The 20,293-nt window shown below is 40.9% G+C and overlaps 1 protein-coding gene across 1 annotated transcript in view; it reads left to right on the top strand.

The window, feature by feature from the left end:
- LOC132590554 (von Willebrand factor A domain-containing protein 3B-like) overlaps positions 1-20,293 on the top strand; it is a 77,696-nt gene that overhangs the window by 9,578 nt on the left and 47,825 nt on the right. The window contains exons 9-14 of the mRNA XM_060263486.1: positions 11,954-12,070; positions 14,450-14,640; positions 16,311-16,465; positions 17,722-17,860; positions 18,090-18,221; positions 19,616-19,714. Coding sequence (XP_060119469.1) covers positions 11,954-12,070; positions 14,450-14,640; positions 16,311-16,465; positions 17,722-17,860; positions 18,090-18,221; positions 19,616-19,714 — 833 coding nt within the window. The remainder of the gene's footprint in view (positions 1-11,953; positions 12,071-14,449; positions 14,641-16,310; positions 16,466-17,721; positions 17,861-18,089; positions 18,222-19,615; positions 19,715-20,293) is intronic.

Raw genomic sequence — 20,293 nt, 5'->3', positions numbered from 1 at the left:
CGTTTCTACTGACAAAAGGGATTGCTGTCAATCTAGTAGTAATTTCTTTCTTTCCCCTGCCATTGCAGTCTGAATTGGGTCCCTCAGATGCTGCTGTTGGGGGAGCCTACAGAACAGCATGAGGGGCAAACAGCTCTTGTGGGAGCAAGGAAACCAGTGAAAATTATGCCCCTCCTATTAGTGGAAATTTACCATTGGATCGACCTCCATGAACAGTCTATGGATGTGGATAATTTGGCCCCATAGGGAAAAGTAACTTTGTTAAATATACATATGTGTTCAATAAGATTTTGGGATGGAGATTTATTTGTTCTCATTCTGGAGGGATGCCTCTAGCTAGCTAGCCACCTGTAAATGGAGCCTTGATCTAGAAGAGGAGCAACAGGTAGTGTCATAATTACTGAGACTGGTATGCCTTAATTGCATCTGACAGCAATGTAGAGCTAGCAAAGGTCCAGCTAGTTTTTGACTTAAGGAAAGTTGCATGTCCCTCTTTAATATTATGCCCCTCTGCATATTATGAATAGAAGAAGAAAATGTTGAAATTATTTTGTTAATAATTGTGAAAATGGGTGACTCAGGAGGTATATTGAAACAGTTCTGGCAATGAGCTGCCATTGTATTAATCTTTCACATTCAGGACAAACAATAGCACATTTTAAAACAAAAGGATAAAACAAATCTAAAATGATTTTAAATGGCCAGGGCTGGCCCTGCCACTAGGCAAACTAGGCAACTGCCTAGGGTGCTGGCATTCTGGGCCCTCCGAATTGGGTGTCCCCCATATAACTCAGTGACATTATCTGTGCAGAGGGGGGCACCAGAAGTAAGCCTTGCCTAGGGTGCCAGACAGTCTAGGGCTGGCCCTGAAGATGGCCAACTGTTTGCCACAACCTGTCCTACCAAAATGAAGTGGAAAGGTTCTTTGCAGTCTGGCCTTATCAGAAAGGTACATGAAGCAGTCATGTTGGGCTTTCCAGAAGGAACATACAACTTTCTTGTCTCTTTACCTGTGTTTGTGTCTGTGTGTCAAAGACAGCTCTTGTCTAGAGGTGAGGGTTAGGGTTTGACTTCTGGGTACAAAAGCTCTGAGACCAGCATTAAGTGCTATGGACAGTTTCCCCTTTCGCAAAACAGAGTGCCATAATGTTGGAACAATCCTTAAACTCCCCCCTGTGGGCCTTGCAGCTTGAACTCCTTGCATGATGAATATTTGAGAAGGTGTTGCTTCTTGGGTCTTGGGGATTTCAGTGGACTGTGGGCTAAGAGCAAATCCCGAAAGCATGTCAGCTTCAGCACTTGCGTGTCCAAATGCTCTGTAAATGCAGTGCAGATCCTGAATCAAAATGAATAAGTTAAGCAGAATTGCCAACCCCTCCAGCCCCTTTTATTTCCCCTTTTGTAGAAGTACTACCTTTTCTTTATTCAAAGTTCTTTCACTTAGTACTGTGAAATTTCTAGGAGGGACAACTTTCTAATCCCCTCTATTTAATTTGATTCAGTGGCAGGGTAATGATTACTTACAGGGAACAGAGCCTCTCTGCTGGGTTCCATTGTGAGCGGGAAGGCTGCCTTCCCCTCTCCCTAGCCATCCAGTTCATATTTCAATAGCTGGACTAAGAGCTGCTGCCTCTGCTGCTCTGAAAATTATGTCCATGCCCCCTTTTTTTATGACTGACTCACTGAGTGGTTTTAATCACCCCAGAATTTGCAGTAATCTCCTTGAAATGCTTTGTGTGCTGTGTCGTGCTTTTATAGGACAGAATTTACACATTAAAAGGGAACACAATGAATCTTGTGCATTTATCTCACATTATAGCAGTGGTTATGACATCATCCCCAGCCAATTGGAAAGTTCCAGGACTGACTTTGTGCGTGTGTGGGGGCAGGGGGGAGGCAATGCAAGTGTCTTTTATAGCAGCAAAGGCATGGGAGTGATTGTTCTTGCTTTGCTCGTTTTGAGGCTATTTACAGTGTATTTCTTGAAAGGATGTTCTAAGAAATAATAAAGAAAACTGCTTTCGAACACCCTGGAAAGTGATTTCTATGCTGTGTATTGATTGAACAACATGAGTGTCATGTGTAAATTTAAGGATAGAGAGGCATTTTGACTCCACTGCCCCTAAAGTTTAAAATGGTGGTGGGGACCCAGGATTGGTGTAACAGTGGTGGAAGCAGCAGATCTAGGGCTGTGGGTGGAATTGAGGCTGTAAACGGTCTGATCTGAGAGTCATCTGGATCCATTCCTGCTTCATCCAGGTCCACTGAGGTCTTAGATAAAGCCTTTGAGTTATCTTGCCTATAGGAAGAGAAATAAAATGAAGGAATGGTAAAAGGAAAGGCTTATAGTATATGACAGCATTAACACAGGAGGGGACACAAGTGGGTTTGTAGAGGTCTGGGCAATATTATGAAAGCTCCCCAGCAGGGAGGTCAGGGAGATGTAGTCCACAGAAAATGTTCAGTCCAGACTCCAGCTTCAAACAAGGAGAGGAGATACCTGAAAAAAATGAAGTGATCCAAGATTCAAATAGTCTCATTATACACATACTAGCTCCAGAGCTTATTTTTGAGCAGGAACGCAGTGCTGGCTGGCTTGGTGGCAGGGGGTGTGGCCTAATATGCAAATGAGTTCTTGCTGGGCTTTTTTTTGGCAGAAGAAGCCCTGACTAGCTCTATAAATGCAATTAAGAGTCACACACTCTGACACATGCACAATAGAAAGACAGCCAGAACCATTCTCTTCTCATGCATAAACATATGCATACCTGGCACTCCTGCATAAACATATGCATACCTGGTAGCACATATAAAGATAATATAAATATTCTGGTTCTTAGTATGTGGTATAGAGCAAGGAAATATACTATTGGTAATATTATTGCAAGCTGCCTTGAACTGTGAGGAAAGGCATGGTATAAATGTTTTAAAAAATAAGTAGGAGAACCAAAATATCTCTACTGTTTGTGCAATACATTTTTTGTAGGTAAGTTGTTAATTAGTAATTTGGATGAGAGAGAAAAAGCCAGTGCTGGCTGGTTTGGATGAGAGAGAAAAACCTGTGTGTTGATGCTGGGAATTAACTACCTAAAGAAATTTTTTTCCAAGTTAGTTTTGTCTTAAACTAGATGTGAAATTTTTAATGGGTACTCTAGACTTCACTTGCATTCTATGCAGGAGCTGTGGGGCAGGATTGCCGGCTCCGAGCTGGGAAATACCTGGAGATTTTAGGGATAGAGCTTGGGCAGGGCAGGGTTTTTTTTTAGGGAAGGGACCTCAGCAGGGTATAATGCCATGGGGTCCACCCTCCACCACAGCCATTTTCTTGGTCACCTGGAGATCAAGTGTAATAGTGGGAGATCTTTTAAAGATCTGCAGGGGCCTGATTATGCTAAACAGTGCTGCATGGGGAATGGTTTCCTGCCTCTCCCCACACCATATTTCCAAGCTGAAGCTGTCCTGGGCAAAGTTTTGCACCTTTTTATTTATTCATAAAATAAATCTTGCCTTTCAGTCTAAGCAGCTCCCCCAAGATGGCTAGCAGTTAAAAGGAGTTCATTATAAAACGTTTCATAAAACTAATTAAAACAAAAAATTAAAACCTATATTAAAAAGAGTAACGGAAGCTTAGAGCTGTTTTGGCTCAGGAAAACAGTATGTTTGTGTGGGGGAGGGGGAAGCATGTATTCCTCTCATGCTGTATAGTCCCAAGCAGAACTGGACCCCTGTGACTAACTGAAAAGCAGTTCTCTTCACCCCCTGTGAGACTGAAGGAATGTGAGTCCTGTCCAGGTTAAAAGTTGTATTATATAGTAAATTCAGCCAGCTTAAGCAACTAATAGACATAACAAGCCAACAGTCAAAACAACCAATACACAACAAGCTGTAATTTTGAGTTTGAACCTGTGAGTGTAAATGATGTTTTGTAACAGTTGGTTTGAATCCAGTGCACCCATGTGAAAGCCCAGTTGAGGGAAGGACTTAAATTCCCACCCTGCCATTCTGCTAATTCAAATTACCCCCACACTATATGTTGTTGGCCTCAATGGGGGGGAAAGACAAGCTTTCTTCTTTGTAAATAAAGTGGGAGGTTAGTGTGTATGTGTCTATTTAAAAATGAAAAATGTAACATAGAAATAGCTAAATTTTGTCCCTTGTTGAGTACCTTACCTCACAGTGCTCCATTTCTTTCAGTATTTTTCTTTCAGTTTAGCTCCTGGCTAGAAGATAAATACTTTGAGTATGGGAAGAAGTAAGGCACAGGAGGGAGTAAGATTGTAATCCTTTTATAGTCCCACACTAAGTAGACTCCCAACTCGCTTTAAATGTGAATGGGTGGCCTTGTACATGAGGTTATATATAATCTGTGCACACTTGAATTGCTGAATACTTTCCCATACCAAATGAGAATTTTAATTGCCTATAAAATGAGGAAGCATTACTTTCTGCCAGGATGTTGGCAGGAGGATCCCTTGGGAATACAATCCCAGAGAATTCCATCTCAGTTGGATGGGGTGAAAAGTACAGCTGAAAATGTGTTTCCTGTTGAAATCCATGGAAATGAATATAACAGGGGGGGTGGGGAGCTATGCAATAATGAGAACATTATTTCATACTTTATTAAGTCAGAAATTAACAGAGAATGAAAATAAAATACTCTTTGAGTGCTTCTCTGGTTTTGCTATATGGAGCCTATGCAGCAAAATTCAAGCCTGCTGCTGCATACTTCGCTTTTTGGCCACACTGCTGTCTATAGAACCAACAAGAAAGAGGTTAAACATCCCATTTTACACACACAATTAATTCCGAGCAATTGCTTCCTTTGTTTATTGCTGAGTTGCAGGTGCCTGAAGGAAATTAGATAATAACTCTCTTTCTCTTTGGCCATATTGAATGTCTAGCTCAAACACACCTTTGTGCTTATGGCAGCTGTGGCTTTCAGGTATCTTGTACTGCCTTCTAGTTGGGCACCACAGGCAGATCCAGCTGTGTGCCTCAGTCTTTGTGGCCAGTCACAACTGCTGATTTTGTCGGTATGTTTTTGGGCAAGTACCACTGATATTCTGCTGTTGTAATCTTGAATGTTGTTCCTATGAAGTAAATCCTATTGAACTTGGTGGCTCTTGCTTCCAAAAACATGCTTAGATTGGGGTACAAGTTTGTCTCCTGGTAGTTTGATAGCCAATGTATGAGAAACTTTCTGCTGGGGTTCAAATAGTTCAGCAATAGCTTGGCAAGACTATAGGTGTTGGATGTCTGATGACAGGTAACGTTACAACCAGTGATTACAGGTCACAGTTTGTATAGACAGCAATAAACAATATTTTAAATAGCATGCAAGCCTCAACTGCAATTACTTTATTTAGTACATGGTATTTGTACACACTTAAGTATGCAGATGATCTTGGCCAAAAGACTGAATCATAATGAAATAATTTCAGTACGGTAAAAGGCTCCACTTAAGAGGATTTTAATCTCTGTTAATTCTAAAGCACAATGCAATGCAGGGAAGCTTCTCCTTTGAACGTTTTAATGAGGGTGTGAAAGACAGTGCCACATAAAGGTGATCACTGCCCTGTGGTCTGTGGGAAGGAATCATGAGAACTGGGTGACCAGTGTAGCTCCTTCCTGTGGAAATTACTAGAGTGTTGTGACACCCCACCTCATGCAAATGATTAGAATGCTATGCCGCTGCTATATGAACCATCCGTAACACTGTTAAAAATCCATGATTCTGTATAAAAACAATCTTGGTTAATTCATAATTGACTTCTTATTTTTAAGGAGGTTGTCTAGCATGATCTTAGACCTCTCCCCAATAATCCATTGAACAAAGGTGTACCATTTCATCTTGATTATGGATGCTATAAGAAGATTTTTAAGTACACACATACGTCCATTTGATGAGATCCAGGATTAAAGTACTATTATTGGAAGAAGTCTGAACTTGGAGAAATAATTTTTCTTCATTCTAATTTTGAAAAGAAACGTCATAGAAAATATTTAAAACAAGTGTTACAAGGAAAAAAAATACCATGACTTTAGTTTTAGAATGTATTCCTGAAGGAATCATCAGTGGTCTGAGAGAAACTGAGGCAGCCCCTCCCCCACCTTTCCTGGAGCTAATGGAAGTGTGTCTTGAGGGGAAGGTAAGGGGGAGAAGAGGTTTCATACTATGAACTCTTAAGAAGATGACAAATGGCCTGGGATGATTGCTACTGTTTGTTGTTTAGTCCTGTCACATTTTAAAATTGTATTCTGCCTGGGGTGTCTTGATAGGAGGTAAATAAATGTATTAAATAAATTTAAAATAATGTGTTTGTACAAGTGTGCAGCAAAGGCTTGCTTATTAATTTAGGCATTTATGTGACACTTTTTTCCTCACTGGGGCCCAAAAGTGCCTTACAGAAGGATATCATTTAAACAACTAAATGAAAGAAAGAAAATAGAAATATACAATACAAACTCTGGGGCTGGTCCTAGATCCCATGGTTAACTGACTGACAGCCATGGGATGTGACTTATTCCCTTATATTTTCCACACAGCATCTGGTTCTCAGATACATACTGACACTAAACATTTTTCTTCATGGTTAATGGATCTTGGAGACAAGGTTGCAGTGATCATAGCTCTTTATTGAATTACAGCATGGTAACTGGTAGGCTATAAGACTGCTGAATGGGGCCATCGGGGCCAACTATATACAGTCCTGGGTTCCTATGCTAGAACACCATTGGGTAGTTTGAACCAGCAAGGGGCTTCTGATTGGACCAGACAGTAGGGATTTGGATCCTATTGCCCATTGTCCCTGAGTGTTCTATGGAGTAGCCACTGCCACATTTTGCAGTAGTGGATTCCATAAACTAATTATTCAAAGTATTTCATAATTTTTCTTTCTCAGTCAACTTAATTGGATGACCCTTGTAGTATTATGAGGATCATCTTGTTGACTGACCCTTTTCTTGGATGGAACTTCAAGTAGATTTTAGAAGGCAGTTGAATGTCATGTCCTGGTGATAATCATAGTGATTGGATTCCATGGGTCTTCAGCAGTTATACCGGGGGTGGCCAAACTTATGTAACATAAAAGCCACATAGAATAAACATCAGATATTTGAGAGCTGCAAGACATGAATGTCAGAGTTTGAAAGAAGGGAGGGAGGAAGGAAAATAGATGGAGGAGGGAGGAAGGGAGGGGGAGAAAGCAACTTTTAACTTTAAATGCATTCTTTTAGCTGCTGGCTGGCTTGGCTTAGAAAAGTGTTTTAAATAAATCCCTTTTCTAAGCTGGCTGACAGGGTAGTGGGGGTTTCGAGAGCCACACAATATGTGTAAAAGAGCCACATGTGGTTCCTGAGTCACAGTTTGGCCACCCCTGAGTTATACTAAAGCAAACTTGAACAGCCAGAGACTGAAAATAGAGACCTGTGTTGTTGGGGATTGCTTATATCAGGGGAGTATTGGCATGCAGAGACTGCAAAGACAGCAGTACTGAAAAGAGTTGATGAGATGAAAGCCAATATGATTGAATTATCATGAGAGACTATGTATAGATGATCATTTTCTTAATTAGTTGGCTTAATTTTAATGTGTTGTATTGGTGGCATGGAGAACAAACACAAGCTCCCTAATTACTCACATTATTATCAGCTTTCCCTCCAAAGGTAGATAAGATAGGGGTTCTTCATAGTCTTCATACTTCCGCTTAGCTGGAAAAAAAATGACCTTCCTTGATAATTTGGAGAAAATATGCAGTGGGCTCATCCAGATACAAAAGAAAACGCAGAGAATGACCAGTTACTTTTGTGGATTGAAATCTGTATTTTGGAAGTGGAAACATGTATTTTCTATAAATAATTTATTTTGGACTGATACAGAAGTATCGACTTTTAAAATCTCTCATTTTAATCTTGCATTTCCCCTCCCCCCAAGGCAGAGGTGGCCAGACTGCTTCTCAGGAGCCATATGTGACTCTTTCAAACATATTGTGTGGCTCTTGAAGCCCCCACCATCCCATTGGCTGGATGGGAGAAGGCATTTCTCTCTTTAAATCACTTTTTCAAGCCAAGCTAGCCTGTAGCTTGGAGAATGTATTTAAAGTTAAAGTTGCTTTCTTCCCACTTCTCTCTCCCCTATTTCCTCCCTCCTTTCCTCCCTGTCTTGTGGCTCTCAAACATCTGACAATTATTCTATGTGGCTCTTACATTAAGCAAGTTTGGGTACTCCTGGCCTATGGAGTGCAGGTGGTTACAAGGTTCTCAGTGCCGTCTTGTGAGGCTAGTTAGTCTGAGAGATCCAAGGCCACCTATGAGCTCTGTGACTGAGTGCGGACAAAGCCTTGGTCTCCCCACTCCTACTCTGATGCTCCAGCCTCAATGACTCTTTTAAAGACTTATTCATGCATGGGCATAAACTCCCAGAGGATGAGGGTGGTAGAGTTGGCACTCCCATGGAGATTTCCCATCGGAGTTGGGGTCACCTCCCAGGCTAATGGACTTTTCAGTATCTACTAGTATTGATTTCTAGCTTTAAAACCAGTTGGCATCCCAGGGAGACTCTAGATTCACTCCCTCTACATGCACTATTAATATATTCAGAGGAGGGACCATAGCTGAGTGGCAGGGCTGGTGCTCGGTATGCAGAAGGTCTAAGGCCCAGACCTCGGCTTCTCTAGTAAAAAAGAGCTGGCTCTGATAGTAGGTGATATGAAAGACAGTGGCTGACCCAAGGTCACCTGAGACCCTGGAGAACTGCTGCCAATCTGAATAGCCAGTGCTGGTTTTGGTGAACCAATGATCTGCTTCAGTAAAAGATGGCTTTACATATAACTGTGTAGAGAAGGACATTTATGGCAGGTAAAGGGTAACTGGGCATAATTAAGATGCTTAAATAGCAGAAAAAGGACGAGCATTCTCTTCCTTTCAGTGCAAATGTGTGAGTGGAATAGAACTGTAAAAGGAGTTCATAATTGTGATTGCAAAGCACAGAGGTTAATAGCTCTTATTTATTAACCTGAAATGAAAGTTTAATGATCTTCTTGTCTTTAATCCTGAGTACTGTTGGACTTCTTAAGTCCCATCGATATCAGTGGGATTTAATCAGCCTCACTGTATACAGAATTGCAGTCATTGTAATGAAATCCATTAGTGAACATTGCGGTGAAGTCATTAGTTAATGTAATGCACAGCCCAGAGATACAGTGCATTGCTAATATAGATATAGATACAAAAATAGATTTAAACTCTCATTAAAATGCTACTTAGTATACGGTTAAACTTACTGTAAGGCAATAATTTTCATACAAGACTGAAGTTGCATAGAAAATTAATCTTTTCAACTAAATTTTCAACACGATTATACTACTGGAAGCATTATTGCTGTTGTTGTCATTTATGCCCCGCCTTTCTTCCCAGTGGGGCTTCAGGGCAACTAGCATTGTTTTCCTTTACTCCATAGACCGATTTTGCACTAGGGCTTGTTCCGGGTGGAGAGCCCTTTTGTCCCCAGTGCTTCTCTTGGTTTTCATACAAGCTGTCCCAGAGATGCGAGTTGGTGCATCGCTTTTCCATGGCAAGCAGAAACCGCTTGTAAGAGAATCTCACTTGCTTCAGAAAAGCAGCACGCCAGCTCACAGCTCCGGGGCAGCTTGTGTGAAAACTGAGAGAAGTGCTGAGAACCAAAGGGCTCTCCACCTGGAACAAGCCTAGTGCGAAATTGGTCCATTGTCTTCTCACAAGAACCCCGTGAGGTAGATTAGGCTGAGTGTGAGTGTCTGACCCCCAGTTACTCAGCAAACTTTCATGGCAGAGGGGGCGTTTGAACCTGGGTCTCCCAGATACTAGCCCAGTCACTCAGCAAACTTTCATGGCAGAGGGGGAATTTGAACCTGGGTCTCCCAGATACTAGCCCAGCACTCTAACCACTACACTGCACTGGCTCTAACCATGGCCCTCTGGGTTCATTTCCTTTTGGGCACCTAGAAAAATTTTCTATACATATTTTCACCCATTTGAAGTATATATGATTGTTTTAAAACAATAAAATAATTATGGGTTAGCCTGTCAGATCTTTGAAAGTGCTTGTACAGAAGAATAGAAGGAGAGTTCCTTGGATTCTCTTAATGGTGTGCTTCCTTTAGTATGTGGATTTCCAGTGCCCAATAGAATCCCTGAAGGAGTGTCCCAGGAGATGGCAGTGTACAGTAGCACATTACCATTGCACAGCAACTGGAGAAAGAAGGAGGGAGATCTTGTTGTCTTCATAAGGACTGATGAATGGATGGGCAAAAAGATGCACATGTGCTTGACAAACAAAGCTTGCTTATTCCTGATGTATTCAAAAGTCTGCTAAATTGTAGGTTAAAAATGACATATTGTGTTCAGTTTCTGGCCCTTCCCTAACTCTAACTCTGCTCGCAATGGTTTCTTATAGTTGTTCACATGCATCAGTGTGCCTCAGAAGCATCATAAACAGTGATATTGCACTTGCACTGAAAAAGAGTTATGCTGATATTGTAGGCGGGGATTGCTGGTGCTGATATTTTAGTACTAATATTTTAGTCTAATTGCTTTGCAGGAGCAACAGGCTTGTATGTATTCAAGAATACTGCACAGAATAATGTTAAGGATTAAGACTTTGTTTTTTTTTTTTAACAACTAGGGTCCTTCTTGTTTTGCTTTATTTCCTTTTGTGTTTCCTTGTATTCTTTCTGTGTCTATGTTAAGATCTCTAATAACATAACTTCTCAGCATAGATTGTAATGTGCATGTTTTTTAAAAAATAAATCAGCTTGCTGAATACCACTGTTGCAATGAATGGTGGCCTCTATATTGTAAGCACCCCTGAGGATGTATGTGAGTTGGTATCTCTTTTGTATGTTATGTGTTTCTGTGCACTTCTCTGTGGGATCTCTTACTGGTGAGGGCCAGACTGTCCACCGTCTACTCACCATAACCTTGCCCCCATGCACTTTTCTTTGCCTCAGAGAACTATTCAGTTATGTAGGAATAAGTCAAGAGATGCACCCTAGGACATGAGGCTACCCACTTCCTTCCCTTGGTGACTGACAGCCATGGAGAATCAGTTCTGCCTCCACTGCTATGTTCTTCTGATTCTTGATCATATAAACAGCATGGCAGAATGGCGAGCAGGCCCATAGCCACAGGGGAGCCTGTGGCAGCATTGCTCCCTGACTTCCAGTGGACCCTCTGGGATGCAACCTGCTTTTTTTCTTTTTGCCATGGCTGAGCCAGTGAAGCATCATCAACTGCAGCTGGAGCCGGGAGAGCTGAGCAGAGCGCAGTGCACTGCAGCAGCAAAAGCAGCAGGTGGAGAGGAGGGAGATGGGGAGGAAGCTGTGTGGAATTGGCTGGGGAGGGGGGACAGATGGAGTTACTGGCCGGGGTGGGGGAAAAGGAGGTGGAAGGAAACTCCCTGTTTGCACGCAAGGTGCAGTCCCTTCTTGACTCCAGAGTTTTAGGGTTGGCTGCCTCAACTTGGCCACATGCAGAGCCTCCAGCTTCTGAGAAGTGGCAAGCCCCACAGTGAATGGGAAAGGGTGCTCCCTGACTTTTAAAATCCTGACTACAGCCCTGTTGGCGAGTGATTTTTACATGTGATTCCATGTTTCACTAACGATAGTACTCCAAATGGCATTATTTTATAGATTCTAGGTACAATTCAAAAAAAAGACAAGTGGGCCTAAACCCCACTAAAAGAAATACTTTCAGGAAATACAAAAGTAGTTCAGTTTACTGTCCAAAACTTTTATAGCCATGCTTGTGTTTTCTTGAAAGCATTTGCTCCTGGATAAACTCAGGGAAAATCTATGGCAGTTGCTCAGACTGCTCAACGATTACTCAGGGAAAACCAAGCAAACCAACCAGAAAGACAGTCTATGTGTAGGGAATCTCACCTCCATTTCTGTGCATCTGACTTTTACTCTAAAAACAGGAACAGGTGTCAGAGAAGATGTGTTCTTGATCTGGAAGGAACTGGAGGAAGCTAGGAACGCACAGCTACAAGTTCGGAGAATTTTAGCTGAGTTGGGGGAGTCTGAATCACTTAAAGGTATGCTTTTTAAAAAACCCACAACTTCTGACAGTATTGTGGAAATGACAATGAACATAGACAATCTGTGACAGTTGCATTTAATGTATAGTTAACGTAGCCAGTTTGGGGATGATTTCCCACTTATTCATCTGCAGACTGAAGGTTTGCTGAACACTGTTGGCTGTCAGCCTTGTTGATAGGCATGCCATTTGTTGTCAAGTCCAAACTGGGTCAAACTAGATGCAACAGTGTCTACAGGTCCAACCTATGGACACTATATAAAATACTTTGAGGATCCATTCTTGACTGGGCCTGCAGTATGACAGGATGAAGCACTTTGTGTCCCCCCCCATCCCATTCCAAGTGCTGAAGTGGCTGCAGATGGGGAGGATTTTGACACTTGAAAAGATGCAGGGGCGGGGGGGGGGGAGGACAAGAATGTCACAGCTTGCTGAACTGCAGGCCCTACCAGAATCAGGCCCTCACAGCACTTTTAAATCCCTTTAAGACATCACGCAGAGGTTGGACCCCAACGATACCACCATACAGCTGGTATGACTCAAGAATGAGGCTCTGCTTTGTATTATTGTTCATATCTCCCCAAGCCCTTGGTGTAGTTGGACTGTAGTCTGCTATACTGAGAAGTAGGCAGCAGAGCAGCACTTGGGAGAAAGCCAGGAGTCAAGCTTATTGGCCATGAGGCACAAGCATGCATCCATATACTGTAGCCTATCCACTTGTTTTGCAGGTTAGTCCTCCATTGTTCAAGGTCTTAATTAATGAACTTCATCTTCCTTTGTCTACAGAATGCAGTTAAAATATCACTGCAATTTGATATGGGTATCAATATAAGGTTAATTTTCTCCTGCAGTGATGGATGCATTAAGGAATGCATATAGCAATCCCTGATTTTATGTGTGTCTTATTAATTAAATGGCCATCTGTGTCCTCTATAATATGTGGAGGAACATATTTTGCCTGAAATGGCAAAATGTTGATCTGGATGTCAGAGGAAGAGCTCCTTTGTAAAACTTAGTAATACAGTTCCAGATTGTGGGAATCCCAGTTTGGGCACAACTGTTTGAAAACATGCGCTTTTAATTCTTTATACAAGAAGTATTCCTGTACAGGGAGTGTTTTAGAAGTGATATTACTATATAACAGGAAATATATATGGTTTCCAACTTTTAAAGAAAATGAAGAGTGTCTGTGGAGAACTACATTTTGAAAACTTTGTGGCATCTTTTACAACCCCCACCCTTCAGCTTTTCCTATATGAGTGAGAAGAATGAGAAAGACTGGGAGGGGGAAGTTTCAGTAGAGAAGAAGGCTGGGGTGGATGGGGAACAAATATGCCTATTGGAATCTGTCTTGATCAAGAGTTTAGGTTGGTTTGGCTTTTGATGGCAGAAAGTCGTCTGAAAGAAATCCAGGTATGAAAAGAATCCCAGAGTTGTGCTGCTGGGTGTCCATTCTGTTCTATACCTATGTTCTATATCAAACTATATAGATATGTTCTATATCAAACTAGGGAGCTCCTGCTCCAATATCCAGCACTTTACATTGCCCTCTTGGTGCACCATAGAGCCAGGGTGGTGTAGTGGCTAGAATGTCAGGCTACGATCTGGGCGACCCAAGTTTAAAACCCCAAGATTCTATGCAAACTTGCTGGGTGACCTTGAGCTGGTCATTCACACATAGCCTAGCCCACTTCACAGGATTGTTGTGAGGATAAAATGAAGGAGAGAATGATGTAAGCTGCTTTGAGTCTTCATTGGGGTGAAAGGCATGATATAAATCAATAGTAATTGGATTGCTGGTAGAGTTGCCAATCCACAGGTGGGGGCAGGGGATTCCCCTGGTTTGGAGGCCATCCCCCCACTTCAGGGTTATCAGAAAGTGGGGGGAGGGGAGGGAAATGTCTGCTGCACACTCCATTATACCCTATGGAGACCAATTCCCATAGGGTATAATGGAGAATTGAACCATTGATATTTGGGGCTCTGGGGAGATTTATTTTGAGGTAGAGGCACCAAATTTTCAGCATAGTATCTGATATGTCTCCTCAAAACATCTCCCAAGTTTAAAAAAGATTCAACCAGGGAGTCCAATTCTATTAGCCCCAAAAGAAGGCACCCCTATCCTTTATTATTTCCAAATCAAGGGAAGGCACTTAGAAGGCATGTGGTCCCTTTACATGTGATGGTTAGAACTCCCTTTGGAGTTCAGTCATACTTGTCACACCATTGCTCCTGGCTCCACCCCAAAGTCTCCTAGCTCCACCTCCAAAATCCCCAGATATTTATTGAGGCAGACTTGGGAACTCTAGTTGCTGGGGTGATGTACTTATATTAAACTCAGAATCATCAAACACTCATTGTCATGTTTTTACCCCAGTAACCAGAACTGAGAGTTCAGCATATGATGTCCAGGATACTGCAAGTTCCAAGAGGTGGCTTCAGAAGAATGGTTTGAAGGCCCAAAACCTGATGATGATTAAAGCATTTGGTAGTTATGCCTTCCATCATGCAGAAGGGGTGGTTGACATAAAAACCAAACCAGAGAATGAATATTTGCAAACTGATGCTGTAAGTTGCATACTTTTTGCGAGGGGGAAGGATCTGCCTGACTTTTCTGTTGACCATGTTGTTATAAATGTGCTGGTTATATAGCAGGAGGTATTGTTTGTTATTTTGACAGCCACCATTTTGATATCATTACTTCAAAATTGCCTCAAAATTGTTCAACTTTTTTTCTTGCTCAGCATGACATTTTTTTTTAACGTGTATGTGCATCAGAGTATGAAGCTATGTGTGGTCCACCATCTTGAAATCTTGTAGGCAGGGACTCAGCTTAGCCAAGATACTTTCACTTTGGTACTAATGTATCCTGTGTGAAATAGAATTTCAAGGAAACATCTTTCAAAGTGTGAGTCCGGTGGCACCTTTAAGACCAACAAAGTTTAATTCTGGGTATAAGTTTTCATGTGCATGCATGTACATGAAAGCTTATACCCAGAATTAAACTTTGTTGGTCTTAAAGGGGCCACTGGACTGATACTTTGTTCTATTCAATAAAACATTTATTTTGACCTCCTAAATTCCGCATCTTAAATTCTGATAACTACGGTATGACAACACCAATATTTAATAGAAAGCCAGGTAGTTCTATAAAATGTAATAATATAGTAATAGCTTAAAGATATATGAAATACTAATTTCCTAATTTTGTAATAACGATTATAATTGAAATAATAATATTAACCATTTAATCAGTAAACCAATTTATCATATTATTACAAGTGAACCTGCAGACTGGTATTTCTGCTTTCTTCACCCTTTATTTGTAATAAGCATTAAAAGCTTTCCATTTCTCTTCAAATTCTTTAATTGTCTTTTTTATTTATATAGTTTGTCAATCTTGCCATCACAGCATATTCACCCATTTTATCCTCCCAATTCTGGAGGTTTGGACTGTCTTCCTGTTTCCATTTGACTGCCAGTGCTACTCATGTTGCAGTTAACATATATCTAAATTGTTCCTTTATAGTTTTTTTCAGTATTATCTAGTAGGACTCCCAATAGCATAGTCTCTGGTTTCATGGCAAATGTAATATTCAAAATTTTCTGAATTTTGGTATGTATTTCTTGTCCAAATTTTCTCGTCTTTTTACGTGTCCACCACATGCAATAAGAAGTGCCATCCACTTCTTTACATTTCCAGTACACCCCTGTCCTTTTGGTGGATTTAGGATTGGGGTTGCCAAACTCCAGGTGGTGGCTGGATATGTCCTGGGATTACAACTGGCCTCCAGGCAACAGAAATCAGTTCACTTGGAGAAAATGGCCCCTTTGGAAGGCAGACTCTATGGCATTATACCCCAGTGAAGTCCCTCCTGTCCCCAGTCTCTGTCTTCCTCAGCCTCAACCCCTTAAATCTCCAGCTATTTTCCAACCCGGAGCTGGCAGCACTAATTTAGGATGGATTTTCTGTGGAGGTGCATTTAGTGTATGTTAATTAATGCTCATGTGTCCTTCTTTAGGCACTCTTTTTGCATATGTTTTTGTATACATCTTTAGTATATGTGAATTTAAGCCTGTCCCAATCATCATTAATCTGATTTTATAAAACTGTCCTAAGGTATACAGTCATACAGTATGGTGCTCTTTGGTATGTTTTCTTTCTGTTTCTACGCATTATGAGCCCTTTTGGTTTTGTTTATGTGTAAAATCAGCACCACAAGTTTTTGCCTCTGTAGGAGACTAACATGAAAACAATCCATGCAAAATACTGTGAAAAGTTTATACAGATATACTTGGAAGATGGGACTATAGCCCATGTACATCTGGATGTTGAGAACTATTTGAAATATGAAGATAGAATGAAGAATGCTCTCAATCAAATGGAATGCAGGTTAGCTTACTTTCTGCTGAAATCTTTTCTAAGCTCATTTCTTCTTATCTATTTATTTACATTATTGCTGTCATCGAGCTGGCGACGTCACGCGGCAGCCACGGTAGGCGTTTTCCCGAGCACGCCAGTCATACCATAGAGTTTTCCCCTCCCAAATGGTTAGAGCATCCAGGAAAACCATAGAGTTTTTCCGGAAACGCTTAGAGTGGCTGCCGTGCGATGTCGCTAGTGCGATGACGTCACTTCCAGGTGACGTCATCGCACTGCATGCGCAAAGCATGCACAAAGAGAGTCCCCCACTGGAGGCTGCGAGGGACTTGGCAACCCTATTGAGGCAGTATTTAAATAACCACATAGTGTAATAAATTAGCATTAGGTATTCTAATGTTTAACATCTCTGATAAGATGCTGTGGAAATAACAACAAAATCAGTGTCATGGCACCTTGCAGAATCACTAAACATGTGCCACAACAAATATATACAGATGTATAGCACTTCACGTAGAGTGTTCAAACTGAGAACAGATATTTTTTAAACCAGAGATAAACTATCTAATTTTATTACATGACTTTCAAATATGGCCCTTAGCTTCTCTATGCCTTTATGGTTATAATTGTAGAGAAATGTATATTTTCCTTCCTAACATGCTCCATGTCATATACTAATATATTCTATAATATAAGGACTGGCTGTTTTGTGGCTTTTGACTCCACCCTAAATAGTTTTTTTTTGTATGTATGTCTTGATTGTAGAGTTTCATTTTTAAAGCCTTGGGGTTGGTCCCCAGTTATAGTAAATTGGAGAGGGGCTGGTGATATTGGCAAGCTGTATGACCCAACCTGGCATAAAACTGCAATGTAAAAACACAGACATTAATTTATGTTGAAGTGTTAGCTGTTCAAGTACTATTTCTTTTAAATTAGACCTGCAGGAGGTCTCTTGTCAAAAGGGGAAAATTCATGAGAAAATTACCAGGGGTCTATGAAAACTCACAGGAATTAACAAGAGAGGGTAATTTTATGATCTTACAAAGCCACACATGCATAATTGTACTCATGTACTGTGATTGCCATTGAATACACTTACATATTTGCTTGGGTTAAATGCACCTTATTTTTTAAAATAAATCTATGACTTAACTGGGTATATTTGAGCCCAGTCATGGATTGGGGAGAGGCTTTTTTTCAGATGTAGGAAAACCGCATTTCCTATCATTCTTTGTGCCTTTCATTTCACATGAAGTGTTTTTATACAGACTTCAGGAGCTGCAAAAAGGGAGTAGAGCACTCTTTGGGGATGTAGTTGAAGATCACATTTATATTCTCATTGATACATCTCACTCGATGAAAAATAAACTTCCAGTCGTGAAGGAGAAAATATTACAGCTCATCCGGGTGAGTGACAATTACTATTTTGGACACCAGGGCTGCAAAACAAAGCAAATGCTTATGTTTTCCTGATACAACACTGGTGGTTTCTCCAGATTTGGGGTTGTTTTGTGGCAGTTTATGAGCTGAATCCTCCATTTCCAATAATCACTCCAAATATTTGATTTTCAAGTGTACCCAAGTTTTGATGTATATTTTTTTTATGAAGGAGAACTCAGCAGACTGTTTCTTGCAGGAACAATTGCAAAACAAAACTAAATTTAACCTTGTTAAATTTGATGCTGAAGTGATAGCTTGGAAAGAGAAACCTGCTGACGTTAACGAGCATAATTTGGAGGATGCTTTGCTTTGGGTAAAAGGGCTGCAGGTAAATATAGAAATAACTTCAAGAAAATGTGAATAAGCTAATCTATTTAAGTACCTGTATTCGTACATATTGATTTGGCTACCTGTATTTGTATGTGTTTCTTGCTAAAAGGGTCAAACCTGTTCTTGCCCTCTGGAGCAGCATGGATCAAGCTTTAGCTCTTTCCTTTGTGACAGTTCTTGAAGTATTTGAAGAATGTGATTATGCCCTCCCCCTTCTAATTATGCCCAGTTCCTTCTGTCTTTCCTCCTAGGATGCTGAATTTGAAAATACCTCAGTTAGAAATGTGGACATTTCTTAGGGAGAGTCCTTGAAGCAAGAGTATACATTTCTCTTTGTCTCTGTGGCTGAGCAATTTCAGACATCACTTGGCTACATAGGAACAGGATGTGCAGGTTCCCCAACATTTCCTGTTTCTCTGCAGCAAGATCACACCCAAATATAGCCTCTGCACCTTCTCCTGATCTGGAATGCGCATATTTCCACATCTCCTCAGTGAGGAAGATGCAAAACCTATATTATGGGTGTGAGTTAGTTGCAGAGGAGCAGCAAGAGTTGGGGAACATGCACAGCTTTTCTCTGTATGGCATGGTAATCTCTGAAGGGGCTTTCATTTTAATCAAATGCCCAAGAGTGTTCTGTTCAATCCAAACAGCCAAATAGCCTTCCATTTTGAGCTTCTCCATTGTTCATATTTAATGAGGCAACATATTTAATGATGTACTTTGCTCTATTTCTGCCCACAAAAAAAAATTCTGCATAATATTGCTTTATTTGTACCTGCAAATCTATATCAAGGTTCTGCATTTCTTAAAGTAACAACTGAACCTTAAAATGCCAGTTTATTACATGCGTACTTCCCCTCTGCAGTTTTGGAAGGCAGATATAGCAAAACTCCCTACCTGGAAAGGCTCTGCTCCTGTCCATTGAGAGGTTGAAAACATAGAGCACATGTTTTTTAGCTGCCAGTACTATAAGGAAGCACAGCATGATGAGATTATTACTCCATTGTTAGATAAAATCTCTAGTCTCACTGAAAAAGTTAGACTTGGCTATCTTCTATCTGATAAGAATGCCAGAATTATGCATCTAGCAGCTAGATTCTGTTTGGTGATATTTAGGTCTTGCTTGGAAACTGTACTGTAATTAGATTTTAATTTTAAATTGTTTTATCTGGTCTATAATATGCCTTGAATTTTTAAGTGTAAATGTGTTATATGATTGGTCAAGTGACTGTAATAAAAAACAAACAAATGATTTAATGCATGCTACATCAAGACAGAATTTTATAATTAGTATATCTCACTAGCACACTTAAACGAATGTTGGATGGTATTTCACACCTGTAACACTGTTAATGTTTTCATTTCTCTATTTTTCCTTTGACTGATTAGGTTGGAAGTTCTACAAATACACTGAAAGCACTTCAGTTTGCCTTTGATGATAGTAAAACTCAAGCCATTTATCTTCTTACTGATGGGAGACCTGATCAGGTAACTATGAAAGAGGCAAACTGTGTCAGGGCAGTATGATGATGTAACACTGGCTGTATGACAAGTCTCTGTAGAGGAGGGATGGCTAAAGTGAGGCTAGGCTGGCAGTTAGAGGAAGACCTCTACATCTCTTGCCCCAGCCAACATGGTTGTAGCAGTGGAGACATCAGAAGAAGCATGATCTTTCAGGCCTCAAAGTAGTAGGTCCTCAAAACTTGTTTGTGTGTGTGTTTATGTGTCTGTAGGGAGAAATGGAACAGAATTCTTGGTTGAACTGTGACAAGCAGTAGTGCAAGTACTGTGGGAAAAAGTAACAGTGTTTGAGGGGGGAAAAGGTGATGGAAAATACTATCAAGTCTCACAGCTGACTTACGGTGAACCTGTAGGGTTTTCAAGGCAAGAGATGTTTAGAAGTAGTTTGCCATTGCTTACGTCAGCTTACTGACCCTAGACTTTGTTGGTGGTCTCCCATTTAAATACTAATCATGGCCAGCTCCACAGCTTCTGAATTCTGAGGAGGCTGGGGTACTCTGCACCTTTCAGTCAGAGTAGGGGGAGGATACTGAAGAGCAAAACTGA

Source organism: Heteronotia binoei, unplaced genomic scaffold (genome assembly GCF_032191835.1).
Source record: "Heteronotia binoei isolate CCM8104 ecotype False Entrance Well unplaced genomic scaffold, APGP_CSIRO_Hbin_v1 ptg000294l, whole genome shotgun sequence".
In the NCBI taxonomy this organism is placed as follows: Eukaryota; Metazoa; Chordata; class Lepidosauria; order Squamata; family Gekkonidae; genus Heteronotia; species Heteronotia binoei.
Note: the sequence above shows the minus strand (reverse complement) of the source record. Positions and strands in the feature narration are given on the sequence as shown.